Raw genomic sequence first — 16,342 nt, forward strand, 5'->3', positions numbered from 1 at the left:
AGGGTATGTCGTGAAACTACTGGTGGCCTGGCCTTTCACAGTGAGAATAAGTTCTTCCTCTGGCTCTAGCCCAGCCACACTGCCTCCCACCACCCTAACTTCTCAAGAACTGGGTTACCTTCCAGCCCTTAGGCATGAAAGGCAAACTCATGCCTCTTTCTGGTATTTCCACAACTGGCTGGAGGCCAGATGTGAACAGTCCACTGCGACTGGTAGATATCTAGATGTGCCAGCCTGGCAGGCCTTTCTGCCCAAGGTCAGCTCTGGAGGCCAGCTTGAGTCCCCATCCAGCTGGGCCAGCCCTCTGACCCCTCTGGATAAGCCTACTCTTCCTGCCCTGCAAACACACCCCGTTTTCCTTGTCTTTCCCACCAGCGATGATGACATTGTGTTTGAGGACTTTGCCCGTCAGAGACTGAAAGGCATGAAGGACGACAAGGAAGAGGAGGAGGATGGTACCGGCTCTCCACAGCTCAACGACAGATAGACTGGGGCTGGCCCTCCCCCTGGGCAGCTCCAGGTCCACTTTCCTGCACTAAGTTGCTTATTCGTCTTCTTCCTATTCTGGTGCCCCCTCCCCTTTGTTCTTCCAGTTTCTATCAGGGGGGCCCAGTGGTCTTCCAGGTCATGTGGTGAACCTCTGGCCTCAGAATGGGCCCCACATCACCATGCCAACAGGGGCCACATGCACCACCTTCACCCCTCTAACTACAGTCACCTCTCCATCCCCCCTCTTTTCTTCTGATGCCCAGAAAGGCCACCATGGCTCTGGCCTTGGAATTTGACTTAGGATGGGGAGCAGAGAGGGGAGGATGGGGCACAAGGGCTTGGAGGGGTGGGAATGAGGGCTCGAGACAAGTGAGGGATGTTCACAGTCCTAGGAGGTTACTGCAGTCTGGCAACTCAATGATGACCACGCTGAAGGCCACCCTCTTCTGGCTGAGAAGGCAGACTATGAATAGATTCTCAATGCCTTTTGTAGTTCTGAGCCACCAAGCACCTCTCCCCTTCCACCCATCCCCACCCTTGTGTTTGACAGTGACATTGGTGTAGATCCCGGGAATGGAGAAAGGTAACTGGACTGACTTTCTTACCAGCAGTTCCCTAGTCTAAGGCAAGCTGTGTGAACTAGCTCAAGTCTATTTAAGTATTGTCAGTACGTAACCTCCTAGCTAATGTTATATCTTATGCGTGTGTTCTATCTGTAAATATGCACAGAGACAGAAAAAGGAAGGGTCTTCAGAAGAGTGAGGCAAAGCTCCAGAGGTTTCCTGAAAGGTGGCTCTGAGAGATGGGGGCAAGGCGGGAAGGTGAGAACCAGCCCTATTCTCTTCCTTTGTGGACTTAAGAACAATCGGTGATCCCTTATGGGAAATAAGGCTGGAGGTCCAGAGGGGGCTGGGGCCACCCGTGTCCTCCTGCCTCCCCTTGCAGTTCTCCAGGGCTGGACTGGGCTGGCCCTGCAGGCTGGGAGAGAGTGGCTGAGGCCCACAGTCAAAGGCAGTCCTTCCCCAGAAAGTGGCAGGGTACATCAGATGCCTTCACCTAAGAGAAAGGGGTCTGCTGAGCTGCAAAAACCCTTTGTTTACTTGGGGAATTAATGATCCCCCCCACCAGTAGTTCCCAGTGTCATGGGAACCCAGAACCCATTGGCTAGTGTTAGTGTAATTGGGACCTGGGGTGTTTCCAGGGCAGCAGAGCAGGCAGCTGATGAAGTAATAAGTGTTCAGAGGTATCTATTCTCTTATGGCCTTTGATGCTCCCTTACTGTGTGGCTTTGGGCAAGTTCCTTTCCCTCTCTGGGTCCCAGTTCTTCACCTAGAAAACCAAGGGGTTTGACCGGATGATCACGAAGGGCCCCCCAGCTCTAGCTCCTAAGAATTTGTAAACATTAAAGCTTCTGGTCTGGCGGGTGGAGCCAGAGCCACTGACTGTTCTGTCTGCCTCCAAGGAGGGTTCACTGGACCTAGAGGTGGCAGGGCCATGGAGAGCCCCTACTCCTATCCCCGGGCCTGGGAGGGGCCTTCCTTGGGTGCTTGGAGGGTTGCCTGATGTCAAGGTGTGGCCACAGTTAGTATGAGCTGCTCGGCCCTAGGGTCCAAGTGTCACAAAAGGACAGAGCTTGTATTGGCTGAAGAATGGGTGGGGGGAGGAGGGGCTCGTGACAGTACTTCCAATAGCTCTCAACCCCCAGTGGATGCAGACTCCTGACGTTTACCTTATACCCAAGCAAGTATATTGATTTGTGGGGCAAGGGGCTCTCTTAATTCCTGATCCCTTCTATCTCTGTCCCATACTGTCTGAAAGGGGAGACAATACATTTTATTATACAAGTTGAATCTCAACCCTTTTCAGTACAGGCCCTCCTGGGGCAGACTGGGCAACTATTTCCCATGCTTGGCACTGCACCTTAGCCCTTCCCTTCTGAAAATCATGAAGACTCAATCCTAGGGACCCTTACCCTAGGTCGGGACCAAGTCAGCTCGGGACAGTCACACTCCCCTGGCCAGTTCTGGGGTCCTAGCTGCAGGTGCCTTGGGCATCCAGCCCCTATCAGAGCTTGCAGGGCGCTTTGCACCTCATTGGGAAGCTCTAGAGTTGATGAAATGCTAGAACAGTGCATGATAAACATATGGTCTCCAGTGTCTTCTTCTGGAAACCTTGTGGCTGGTACAAGATCCTTTAGGATTTGAGATAATCACTCCCCTACAAACCTCCCCTCCTCCATCCTCAACTAGTGACAAGACTTGTCAGGCTGGTTTCATGAGCATCCTTCCCCTTAACATCTCTCTCATCCTTTTGAGTATATCCCAGTGTTTACCTGAGACTTCTCCAGCTGTAGAAAGCATCATAGCCATGTCTAGCTCTTTACTCTTTGGTCACAGGACTACAGAAGGGCAGTGGACAAGTTCATTTGAATTTGGCTTAACGATCCTTGGCTGATAACTTCTCTGCTCAGTGCGAAGCACTGGAGACAAAGAGATGGGTCAGTCCTAGGCCCTGTCCTCAGGAAGTTCATGGTCTGATGAAAGTCATGAGGGGAGGAACAAGGGGCCATTGCATTCAGAGCTCCATGGCTACTGCTAGTCCATATAGTCCCTTGATGTGAACTAGAAACAGTGCCCTTTCCAGGTGGACTCAGCCCATATTCAAATGTACAGCTTTGTGAATGGTGCACAGTCTGGAGTTTAGCTCCACTTGCCCCTGGGTCGGGCATCCTCCTGGACAGCCAAGAGCTGCAGCCCAGAGGCCACCCAGGCCCAGAGTGTTTCCTCTGGCCTCTTCCCGAGAGAAAGGCCCAGATCATCTTTCCAAGTTTCTGGTTGGCTCCAGACCCCACTCCTCCTATGTTCCCCCAAAACGACTGAATCCTTCTCTGCAGGGCCCCTCTCCATCTGGAGCCATGTGAGCCTTTGGAGTGAAACTGGGGGTTGGGGAGCCCTACTGGGCCCCAGGCACCAGCCCACAGTGTCAGGGACTTTCCAGTGGTCTATGGGGGTGGCATGTAGGTAGCACTCTAGGCAGGAAGGAAGAGCATGGCCCTGAGTGAAAATCCCCAGGCAGAAGGCCAACTATGAGAAATTAAGGATTGGGTTGTTTGGTAGGACTTCACAGGCTTCCTCAGCCCCAGGGCCCAGACAGGCGAGAGTGGGCTCACCTGGGGTGTTGGTTGAGCTGGAGAAGTTACTGACAAGCTGGTTCCCACATGGTGCAGTGAAAAGCACACTGCCCTGGAAGTCCATAATGCCTCTCAGTCCTGCTTGTCACTGACCAGCTGAGTAGTCTTGTGCACATCACTCAAGCTCTTGGGCCCTGTTTCTCTGACTAGAGAAATGGGACAGTAATCCCTTCCCCCCATAGCTCAAGGAATTATGAGGTCCAGTGGAGATGAAAGTCAGCCCTGTACCTTGCAAATGGCTGTATGGCCCTGGCCCTACCACCTCAGGGGAGTAGCACTAGGTTACGTGGGAATTTGCTGCGGGCTGAGCCCTCCTCCCACCGATCTTCATCACTTCCCCACTTCTCTCTTAGATGGGTATCTACCAGAATGCAGTGCATCTAATTTGGCTTTGGTGACCCAGCTGAGAGGGAAATTGAGACAATATTCAAGAATGTCATGCCCACAGATAGTGGTCCCAGTAACCAAGACAGAGAAACAAGATATAGATATTGTCATTGATTGAGACAGGGGTCATCTTGGACCTTCCCAGGCTCAGTGTCATTTCCCATCTCTCAGCCTATACAGAGGCCAGGAAGCCTTGGCTCAGGTCCAGGTTAGGGAATCACTACTCCATCAAAGAACCGCAAGGGTGAGGTGGAATAGAAATTGCCTGCTCCTTCCCTTCAAAGTACAAGGCTCCCTCTAGGGTCAACCAGAGCTGCCAATGCTTCTGGATGATACTTGGGAGGAATTCGGGCTCAGGGAAAACCCAGTCCTCTTAAGCTGAGAGTTGAGCCCCAGCTGACTTATCCCCTCGTGGTTTCAGCAACTCACAAAGGCAGCTTCTCTCCCTCCAGCGACTGGGGACTGGACATTCTCCACCCCTCCTGGAGGAAGGCATAAGGCCCCAATCTTGAACTCTTATAGGGTCTCATGAACATAGGCCTATACCTGTTCTGACACTTTTTAAATCAACAAGGACCAAAACAGACTTTCTTCACCCTCATGTGTAAGCTCACATTGGGCCTGGTGTTTTGCTATCTTGGCCCAGGCAGCTCCATCATTTTGCCCTCCCTCCAGGACTGAAATGGCCTGCCTGTTAGGGCAGGATCACCACCTCTGACACTCCCTTGCAGGGACATTGCACAGTAGTTTCAAAGAGAGGCCTGTTGAAAGGGGAGTATCCTCCTTCCCCAGCACTCTATCCCAACTCTTCACCCTAAAACAGAAGTCAAAGCACAGGTCCCTAGGACTCATGATCTGTAGACACTCTAACACAGTGGTTTTCAAACCAGGTGCTGTGGAACCTCTGTGTTCCACAGAGCTTTGTCAGGGGCAATAAAGTGGGAAGAGAGGAGTGGAGGCATAGGCTAGGTCTCTAGCCCTCACCCCATTCCCACTTTTAACAGAACAACTCTGCTTTCATCTATCTTGCCTATCGAGGTTTTACCTTCAAACACTCTTTTGAAGAAACAATTCTTCAACCACCATTCTGAGATTTGATCTTAAACCAGCAAGCACGATTCTATTCTTGCTTTTCATGTTGGAATGGCTCCAGCATTCCAGTACCAAGATACTTGGATCACAAACCCTGGCCCCAGCATTTGCTTACACACACACACACACACACACACACACACACACACACACACACACACACACAATGACTTTTTAGACCCCCATCTGAAGCCCTAGCCGAGGTTTCATTTGGGCAGGGGCCCGGTGCTTCGTGAAGATGGATCTTGACCCTGATATTGGCCCATGCAGTGTGGGGAATTGTGGAGCAAGGAAACAGGCCCAACCCTTACCCCAGGACTAGTGTCTGCACCCCAGTATGATATCCAACTTTCCTGGCCCAGGACCATGGGATGACAGAAGGAGCAGTGTGATGGGAGAAGGAGAAACTAATGTCAGGTTCCTCTTTATATACAGCCAGATAGATGGAAGTCCGGGTTTCATAAAAGAAATGCTGAGAAGGGACTTTATGACAAAAGTCCTGTGAAGGCAGGATCTGTCCAGAAACCTTTTAGGCAGCAAGTTTCCCTCCAGCAATTCTAATAGGATTCTACTCCAACATTGGTGGACAACCACAGTGTGTGGGCCACAGGGAGGTGACTGAAGAGGGGCTGGTCTCCCACCTGCAGTCTCTCGAATTCTCTCTGCCAGTCTGCCCCTGTTCCCAGGCCCCTCACCAGGGCTAAGGGGTAGGCACTTGGGTGAGACCTGGACCAGCCCTTGGCACCAAATCTTGCCTGTCCTCTCCCCTATAGGGTATTCTAGGTGAAAATGTAAACTTAGGGCACAGCAAGCCACTCGGAATGGGAGAAACTGTGCCAACTGGTGTTCTACATTCTGTCTGAGTGTGCCCTTGGGAACCCACTGACCTCAGGCCTCCATGTGGGGGCTAGTGCCAGGCTCTGTCCACCTCACAGAGATTACTACAAGGGTTATAGGAGGGGTGGATAAGAGAGATGGTATCATATGAGAGGTGGGAGCCTCACAAACTTGGTATGCAGTCATGGCCTGCACTGCAGATCAGCAGAGCACTCAGGGGAACAAGTACAGGATGCACCATCTTACTGGGACATCTCTGCTAAGGTCCAGGCACAGACATTGTGGTGAGTGGCGTTCCTCTTTCTACTCAATGGGAGCCGGCGCTCAGCCTGGCACAGTGACTGTGTGCGGGCACTGGGAGTAGGCAGAGACAGGTGGCTGGGACAGGTCTACAAGTCTGTGGCCCTTTTGTTAAGTGATTATTTTGTTTTACCTTATTCCTGGGCCACCTCCCAGATTTATTTGTTGTACCTGTGGCATTCCTTATTATGTCAGATAAGTTATTACAGTTTATTCAATTCTAACAGGACAAATGAATAAAAGAATCATAAATAGAAGACCATTAAGGTCTTTTGTGACAGAGGCTGGCTGTGCTTTTATTTCTGTCTCATAAGCCCCTGGTAGGACATAGACTAGAAAATGCTGTCCCTCACATCCTGGATGAGTGGACAGGGCCCATGGCTGAGTCAGGTTCTTTCTTCCTTTGTCTGTGACCGTGACTTCAACCAAGTTCTCCCACGCACTTCTGGAAACTACCAAGAAGGCTTTCTCCTTCCCCCTACCCCACCGCTTCCCAGCCTTATGGACTTGGAAAAGTTGCCAAAACTCTGATCACTCTCAGATACCACTGAATTCCATCTTCTCTTTGGCATGACCGCTTCAGCTGGAGCCCTGCTCCGGTTCCAGCCCCAGTTCCAGCCCCTGTTCTTGTTTGGTTCTCATCTGCTGCTCTGTTAGGTGTTTCTGAAGTCACTGCAGTTTTCCATGACCTGCCCTCTGCCTGTTCCAAAAGAACACATGGGAGGAGTGAGAATATAGGTGAGGGATATTCAGAGTTCTAACTTCTAATGTACTATATAAACACAAAAGGAAGATACTGATGAATATAAGATGACTTTTTTAGAAAACTGATTATATATGTAAAAAACGATTTTTTTTTTTTTTTTTTTTACATTCTTGTAAAATAATGTGCAACCTAGATCAAAGCATTGCCCTTCTGGTTAGCCCAAAGGCGGTCTGTTTCCTTGGTGCTTCCTTTCAGCCACAGAAGGGCAGTGGGAAAATACAGATATATCAATCAGGAGACCTGAGTTAGAGTTTTCGTTCTGCTCTCTCATGTGGACTGTATCAGTCTGAGTCCAGATAAACTGAGGCTATGCCAGTATTCCAGAAGCAGGAATTTCACTGAAGTAACTTGTTATAAAGTTGTTGCAAGAGTTGAAAGGGCAAATGGGATGTAAGGCAACTCAGAGATCAGGTACAACAGGAAACCATGACTACCTGTAGGGTGAAAGGACAGGAAGAGGAGGTGGTGGTATGGAGCTGAGGAACTAGGGCAGCCCAGCAGGAATGATGAGGGAGAGAGAGGGTATCTGAGGAACCTAGACCACAGAACAAACACAGCTATTGCTGGGATGCTGCACAAAGCAGAGTGGGAGAAATACTCTGGTTTCTCCTGTTCTGCCCTCCAGTTGCATGCCTGTGCCTCCTATTGGCAGAATCTGATTAAAAGCTAATTTTCAAGGGATCTTGGGAAATGTAGTTTGCAATGGTTGATGTCCTGCAGTACAGAGCAGGAGGTCAGGGGATTAGATCAGAGATCAAAGAGGCAAATCACCAGCTCTTCCTTAATTTTCTCATCCTCCCCCCCCCCCCCCACAAAAAAGAAATAATCACATTATCCTAGATACCACAATTTAGAAGGAGTGCTCTGACATCTAACCGGGACTTTCAGCATGGCTGTAGTATTTGTTATTGCCTTAGTGCTGAGCTTTTCTCCTGTTTTCACTGTCTTCATAGTGGTTTGGGACTTCATTTCTCTAGCTTTTAAAAAAAGCTCCAGTAAACCAAAATAAGCTGGATAGATGTTTCAAATTCTGTTCAAGACAGATTAAGTCCACTATAGCTTATCTTACTGGATTACATCTGAAACGCAACTACCTAGTGACTCTGAAAATTAAACAAAAACAGGAAGATGGTGCAGAAGAGTCAAAATTGGGAGAAGTAATCTGCATGGGGTAAATTTCCTCTTCTTTTCTCTTTTATGGATTTGTGCTGAGATTAAAACCACCACCAACAGAAGATGAGACAGAACTTAGGGTCTCAACCTAAATTAGTTGATTGCCTCTTGAAACAACGACAAAATCAACATCCAATAAAGGATTATAAAAGGACTGAGTCTACATAATATAACATTCATAATGTCCAGGACACAATATGAAATTACTTGACATTTAAAGAACCAGAAAAATATGACCAATTCTCAAGGGAAAACACAATCAACCCTAAGATGAATTAGATTTTGGAATTATTAGAAAAGAGTTTGAAGTAGCTATTATAACTTGAAATTTATAGAAAGATAGTTCTCAGCAGAGATAAAGAAACTAGAAAATTAGCCAAATGAAATTTTTAAGACTGAAAAATAGAACATCTAAAATAAAAAATTCACTGGATAGGCTCAATAGCTGAATGAAGGAAACCTAGGAAAGAGCCAATGAACTTGAAGATAAATCAGTAAAAATTATTCAATCTGAAAAACAGGAAAAAAGATTGAAAATAATTAAGAGATTCGGGGACCTATGAAATATTATAGGGTCTAAGATTCAAGTTATTGGATTCCCAGAGGAGAGGAGAGATACCGTTGCAGAAAAATATATTTGCATGAAAGGCATAAATTTCAAATTCAAGACACTAAGCAAATCCCGAATAGGTTAAACTCAAAGAAAACCAAATAGAGGTACCGATAACCAAATTGCTGAAAACCAAAGATAAATTTTAAAATCTTGAAAGTATCTAGAGAAAATGACACATTATTATATGTTTTTTTTTTCTACAAAGAATGATGATTTGATGCGGCTTTCTCAATAGAAAATTTAGAGGCCAGGAGAGAGTGGAATATCTTCAAAGTGCTGAAAGAAAAGAATTGTCAATCCAGAATTTTCGATCCGGTGAAAATATTCTTCAGGAATGATGTAAAATAAAGAGATTCTTAAATGAAGGAAAACTAAGAGAATTTGTCACCAGCAGATCTGCTCTAGAAAAAAAGCTAAAAGAAATTCTTTAGGTTGAAAGGAAACGATTCAAGAGATAAACTCATATCTTTAGAAATTAAGAGGAAAACAAATGGTAATTATTTGGGTAAATATAAGAGGCTACTTTAGTCCTCTTAAGTTCTTTAAAATGTGAATAACTGTTGAAAGAAAAAATTATAAATTTTCTGTAGGGTTATCAATGTATATAGATGAAACATATGATAACTATAATGTAAGGTTAGTGGGGGAAGGTAATTAGATCTATTTCTTTCTAAGGCTTTTGTATTATACTTGAAGTGATACAATATTAATCCTAAGTATACCGTATATTGTGATTCGTAGAGAAGCCAAAAATATAGATAAATTAAAATACCATACTAAAAATATCAAAATAGTCTAGAAGGCAGGAAAGTTGGGACCAAAGAATAAAAAACAGAGGAGACATACAAAAAATAAAAGTGACAGACCTAAATCCAACAATATCAATAATTATATTAAATATAAATGATCTAAACATAACAATTAAGAGACAGAGCTTATCAGATTAAATTTAAAAATACAAGATCCAAATATATGCTCTCTACAAGAAACCCTCTTTAAATATAAAGACAAAGATAAATTAAAAGTAAAAAATAAAATAAAATAATGGATAGCTGTGCAGGTAATCATAAAAAGGAAAACTGCAGTGGCTATATTAATATTAGACAAGGTAGAGTTCAGAACAACGACTGCTACCAGGGATAAAGAGAGACATAATATAAAAAATAAAAGTGTGGACATACCAAGGAAATATAACAAGTCTAAATGTATATGCATCTAGTAATGGTGTTTCCAAATATTCAAAGCAAAACTTGATAGAACTGAAAGGAGAAATATACAAACCCACAACACTTCCAGAGCCAGAAGACAGAAAGTGAGTAAGAATGTAGAAGACTTGAACGACGCTATTAACTTGGTCTAGTTGACATTAATAGAACATTTCACCTCAAAACTATAAAATATGCATTCTTTTCAAGTGCACATGGAACATTCACCAAGAAATATCTTTTCTGACAATAACAGAATTAAACTAGAAACAGAAAGGTATCTGGAAAATTCACATATACTGGAAAATTAAGCAACACATTTCTAAATGGGTCAAAGAGAAAATCACAAGGAAAATTATAAAATACTGTGAATTAAATGAAAATGAAAAATAATTTACTGAATGTAGCTGAATTATTCAATAGATGAAGAAATGGTATTTGACAAAATTAAATATCTATTTGTAAAGAAAAAAACACTAAACTTTCTTAAATTACAATGAGCATCTACAAAACATCCACGGTTAACACCATACTTAATGGTGAAAGACTGAATGTTTTTCCTCCAAGGCAAAGATGATTATTCTCTACCATTTAAGACCTCCCTAGTGCTCAGGAGGTCCTAGCTAGTGAAGTAGGGCAAGAAAAAGATATAAAAGACTTCCAAATTATAAGGGAAGAAATAAAATGGTCTCTATTCACAGATGGCATGATTATTTATGTAGAAAATCCCAAGAAATCTACAAAAAAAAAGCTAATAAGTGAGTTTACATAAATTACAATATACACGATCAATACATAAAAATCAATTGTACTTCTGTATAGTAATATCAAACAACTAGAAATTGAAATTTAAAAGATAATGCCAAATAAAAAGATAATACCATCTAAAATAGCACAAAACTAAACCTATTTATGTATAAATGTAACAAAATATACAAAATATGTGCATAATCCCTGTGCCCATCTCTAAAGCACAAAATGTTGATGAAAGAAATCAAAGAGAACTTAAACAAACTAAGACATGTACTATGTTCGTGGATTAGAAGATTCAATATTGTTAATATACCAATCCTCTCTGAACTGACTATAGATTCAGTGAAATCCAAATCAAGTTTTCTGCAGGATGTTTTTCCTAGGTAGACAAGCTGATTCTAAAATTTATATTAAAAGATAAAGCAACTAGAGTAACTAAGCAATTTTTAAAAGGTACAAAATTGGAGTTCTCCACAACCCGATCTCAAGACTATGAAGCTATAGTAGTCAAGACAGTGTGGTAGTGGTGAAAAAATAGATACCTGTATGAGTGAAACAAAATCCAGAAACCAGAAATAGACTTGCACATATACTGTCAATCGATTTTCCAAAAAGGTGCAAAGGCATTCTAATTATTGTCTTTTCCATAAATAGAGCTGGTGAGGATGTGGAGGAACTCATACACTGCTGGTGGAAATGCAAAATGATACAGAAAAATTTATTTTTCAATTACAGTTGACCGCCAGGGGCGGTGGCACACACCTGTACTCCCTGTTAATCAGGAGGCTGAGGCAAGAGAATTGCTTGAGCCCAGGAGTTGTGGGTTGTAGTGCGCTATGCCGATCGGGTGTCTGCACTAAGTTCAGCATCAATATGGTGACCTCCTGGGAGCGGGGAACTACCAGATTGCCTAAGGAGGGGTGAACTGGTCCAGGTCGGAAATGAAGCAGGCCAAATCTCCCGTGTGGATCAATTACAGTTGACCTGCAATATTATATTAGTTTCAGGTGTACAACATTGTGATTAGATATTTATACATCTTATTAAGTTATCACCCTGACAAGTCTAGTACCCAACTGACACTATACATAATTATTAAAATATTATCGACTATATTCCCTGTGCTGTGGTACAGACACTTTGGAAAACAGTTTGGCAGTTTCTTACAACTTTAAACATACTGTAAGTCTTAGTAGTTCCACTTTCAAAAGAAATGAAAAGTTGCATTCATACAAAAACTTGTACCTGAATGTTAATAATGGTTGTATTCATAATTGTCAAAAACTGAAAACAACTCAAATGTTCTTCAGCTGGTGTGAATGGATAAACTATTTGAAGCGACACAATGAAATACTACTCAGCAATAAAAATGAACAAAGTAGCAATATCTACAACAACATGGATGAATCTCAAATGCATTGTGCTTAGTGAAAGAAGCCTGACTTTAAAGGACAAATATGCATGATTCTATTAATATGACATTCTGGAAAATGCAAAACTATGGGAACAGAAAACAGACCATTAGTTGCTAGTGGCTGGGGTTGAGGGAAGTTGGTTACAAAAGGGCAGCAGGAGGGACTTTGGACAGGTAATGGAACTTTTCCATATCTTGATTGTCCAAATCAATTGTATGCCAAAAAGATTTTACTCTATGCAAATATGTATCAATAAGAAAGCAAAAAAAGAGGGGGCAAAAAAGAAACTAAAAATTTATAGCTTACAAGTTGCAAACAATATTTACTGGGCATATACCGTTTGCTGGAGCTTATGCTGGGCCCTGAAGATAAATAAGATAATCCCTTCCTTTAAGGCTTTCACAGATTCATGAAGATAAGGCATGACAACAAAGGTTCTGAATTGCTGTTTAGGGATACTGGAGATGGGGGGCGATGTGTACTCATGCATGCCATGGGAGCACCAGGGAGAAGGCATCACGTTCAGCTGGGGTGGGTGAGATGGGGAAGAAGGCAGGCTTCCTGGAGGAGGAATTGTTTCAGCTGAGTTTTGAAGAATGAGAATGAGGTAGGTAGATGAGGAGAGGGCATTCCAGGTAAAATGGATGGCATATGGGAAGCCTAGTGGGGCAAGACATCCTGGGACCTTCAGGGAATTGTAAGGACTTCGGTGTGGCTAGCATGAAGAGCTGGAAGGAGATGGGAGGGAGGTTACAGATAATGAGACCAAAGAGCTCGGTTTTTACCGTGAAGATAGTGGGACAGTTTTTAAACAGGACAGTGAGAGTGATGGGACTCATGCATTTGTAGGATCGCTCTGGCTGCATCGTGGAGGATGGACCAGAGGGGGAGGCTGGAGGCAGGGAACCAGAGAGGAAGCTGGGGCAGGGATCCATCCAGTTGAGAGATGCAGAGGCTGGGACAAGGTAGGGAAGCAGAAAAAGTATGGATTAGTGAGGTATTTAGGGGTAGAGTGACCAGATCTAGCCTCCCATCAGATATCTGAGCATTCCGTTTTAAAGAAGAAACTGCATTTGCTGTTTCTTCTGCCTGGGTCAATCTTTCGTGGGCTCTTTACAAAGCACATTCCTTCCCATTCTTCAGGGTAAGCTACCTTCTCAGTGGGAGTCTGCCTGATGACCCCATTTAAAGGATACCCTTCCCCATTGCTTTTATATGGCTCTGTTTATTTCTCTCCTAAGAAGTATCTTGCTTATCTACTTGTTTATAGTCTAAGCACATGGCTCTGGGTTCTAAGCTTAACTTGGCCCCTTATTAGCGAGAGTGACCTTGACAAATCATATTTGTGTACCTTATATAACATTATATAATATAATAATTGTAATATAATATAATAATTATTATACCTACTTCATAGAATTGTCATCAGGCTAAAATGAGTTAACATGTCTTAAGTGCCTAGAACAATCCTTGGCACATAGTAAGCAAATAGAAGTGTTCGTTATTACTATTTTTATTTGATAAAGGCATATGCCTTGTCATTTTCCTTCAATACAGTATCCTCAGCTTGTACCCAGTGCTCAGCACACAGTGGGCACTTAATAAAATACTTGTCAAATGGATCGTGATTAAATGAAAGAAGGAGCTTTTCCATCTTTTACCAGAAGATGGCGAATGTATGAAAAATTAAAATGAGTTCCGTTTTGACACAACTCGGCCAACAGATGTCGCTGCAGTTTCCTGGGGGCAAGGAACCAAGGCCGAGCCAGGAGCGCATGTTGCTCAGATAAGATGCTGGACGAATATTCCAAACAGAGGGCCAGAAAGCTATAATTGTATTAAAAAGTCAAAGTCAAGAAGCTAAGGCTAAATTATGTTTGTGTTATTACATGTTCTAAAGCTGCATTTTCTTTCTGTTTTCTCACTTGATTGAACGGCAACAAGGAGCTGGCCCTGAAGGCATCGTATGTAAATGCAACCTCAGTTCAATGAAGTGAGAGGGAGATTGTGAGAGTCAAAGGGCGTGGGCATCTGATGTGCAGCAGAGGGAGGCCATGAGCCCTGCGTGATGCTTTTCCTCCTGTGATGTGGATTTCTGTGGAGCAAGGGCAGTGCTCCCAAATCTCTGTGCAAGAGATCTGAGGACCCGAAAGGGAACTGGGCTCCAAGGGGGAGCTTCTGGTCTAGTGCTGACAATGGGCAAGAAAACTAATCAGTACAAATAAATGTCTAGGGGTACAGTGATAGGAGGAAGAGAGTGAGGTCAGGAAAGCAGAGGGGATTCTTGGTGTGGGGAAGGCGTCCTAGGCAGAGAGTACTGTGAGAGCAAAGGTATGGGGCTTGGAATAGTTGGGCTCAGTTACTAAAATCTGAGTAGTTCTGTGTGGCTGGAGGACAGGATCAAGGGTGGGGAGTGTTAGTTATACATTGCCAGCAGACTAGCTAGTCTAGCAGTCTAGCACTTTTTCTTTCCCCTCCAGGTTTTGTCAAAAGTCACTGGAGCCCAAGGCTCATTCTTGTTCCCATGTAATTATTAATAGTGGTCTCTTTCACTCTCCAAAGCTTCCTAGTTTAGGTGGTCACCCTGTGTTCCATTTTCATAGTGACCCTGTCTTTACTGAGAACAGGAGCAGGAACTGGTCTACCTCAGCTGGAGCTCAGTGGAGAGGAGAGGCTCAGAAGAATGAGTTTCATGCCTGAAATTTCAGAGCTGGGAGGTCCAGAACAAAGCTCTTTCTCTTCTCAGGAAGGGGGAGAGATGACTGTTGCATCGAAAAGGATCCTCCAGCAGAGTTTCTGCTTGTAGGAGGCTGGAGCAGGTTTCTGAGACCTGCTGGAAGTTGCTAATGGAGGCTGAAGAGTCTTCCCCACCCTTTCCTTTTTCTCATTCTTTTTTCATCTCCAGGCCACCACAGGCTTGGGTCTGGCTGCCAGGAGACAATGTCCGCAGGGGCGGAGACACAGAGTGAGGATGTAGGAAGTCAGATCAGGGCAGGGATAGCCCTAAAGGCATCCTGGGCTCTGACTCTGCTCTGCTTCTGACACCCTGTGTGACCTGGAGGACTCCTGTACTCTCTGGGCCTCAGTTTCCCTACCAGTACAATGAAGGGTTAGTTGAGATGTTCTGAATGGGACTGGCCATCCAGAGTAAACGGCCCTGAGGCAGCACTGAGGGTGGGGGCGGTGAGGGAGAGGGTTGGAGGAGGGGACTCTGAAGGCAGCAAAGTGCATTACCCCAGGAATATTAACTTCCCTGGTCACTTCTCCCAGTCTGGGAAAGGCCATGCCCATAAATTAGGGTCATGAGTCTGCCAGGCAGAGACTTAATGAAGAAGGAGATGGACTTCGGTGAGAGCAGGCAGCGCCTCTGGAGGTCATAAGTCCAGCCCCAGCCTGGACAGAAGGGACCCGGAGCCAGAGAGGGCAGGTATGTCCAAGCTCAGTGTCAGACTAGGGCAGGATTTGGCTCTGCCATGTTCACTGCTGAATCCCTAGCACCCAGCACACAGTAGGGGTTCAACTGGTATTTCTGACTAAGGATCAAATGATATGGTAAGTCATGCTGAGCTCAGAATACAACTCTGTTCTCTGGATTCTAGCGGGGCCTTTTGTACCCATGACCTGAGGGGCATGGGGAGGAAAGGGGTCAGTGGAGACAAACTTCTCAAGGAGATAACGATCATGGCTTCCCTTTGTTTTTGAGAGGAAATTTCACAGGTTTTGCAGGGTCACAGAACCCTGGGAAGTCTGACATCTATTTCAAAGTGCATAGCTAGTTTCATGTCTATCACATTTCTGACAGTTACACGCACTCTCTCTCCTGCTCTCTAAAGGGACGCCCTGGATGGCGTTTTTTTCTGCTGGCACTTGGCTCTTGCTGTCCCCTGCCCACCTCAGACTCCCAGCAGCATTCACAGCATATGATTGTAAGGGGAGGCTGAGAGAGGATCTGGAGTGGGTGGGTGGCATCAGGGTCTCAGGAGAGGGCCAGTCGGTTCCCTCTAGCTCACTTTTTCCTGCAGAGTCTCTTCTGGGTTCCTCCAGTGGCCCTTTCCCTTATCATCCTGCCCCTCTGGCCTCCCGTGGCCGTGGCTTAGTTGATTCCTCTCTATATCTCCAGTG

General features: G+C 44.7%; 1 protein-coding gene across 6 annotated transcripts in view; it reads left to right on the plus strand.

Annotated features, from left to right (window-relative positions):
- Nucleotides 1-7,866, plus strand: part of ARRB1 (arrestin beta 1) — a 71,917-nt gene extending 64,051 nt beyond the window's left edge. For all 6 annotated transcript variants that reach the window (XM_016161545.2, XM_016161546.2, XM_016161535.2 and 3 more), the window contains one exon: nucleotides 376-7,866. In XM_016161545.2, coding sequence (XP_016017031.1) covers nucleotides 376-487 — 112 coding nt within the window. In that variant the 3' untranslated portion in view covers nucleotides 488-7,866. The remainder of the gene's footprint in view (nucleotides 1-375) is intronic.
- Nucleotides 7,867-16,342: the final 8,476 nt, after the last annotated feature.

This window comes from Rousettus aegyptiacus, unplaced genomic scaffold (assembly GCF_014176215.1).
Source record: "Rousettus aegyptiacus isolate mRouAeg1 unplaced genomic scaffold, mRouAeg1.p scaffold_m13_p_5, whole genome shotgun sequence".
Taxonomy (NCBI): Eukaryota; Metazoa; Chordata; class Mammalia; order Chiroptera; family Pteropodidae; genus Rousettus; species Rousettus aegyptiacus.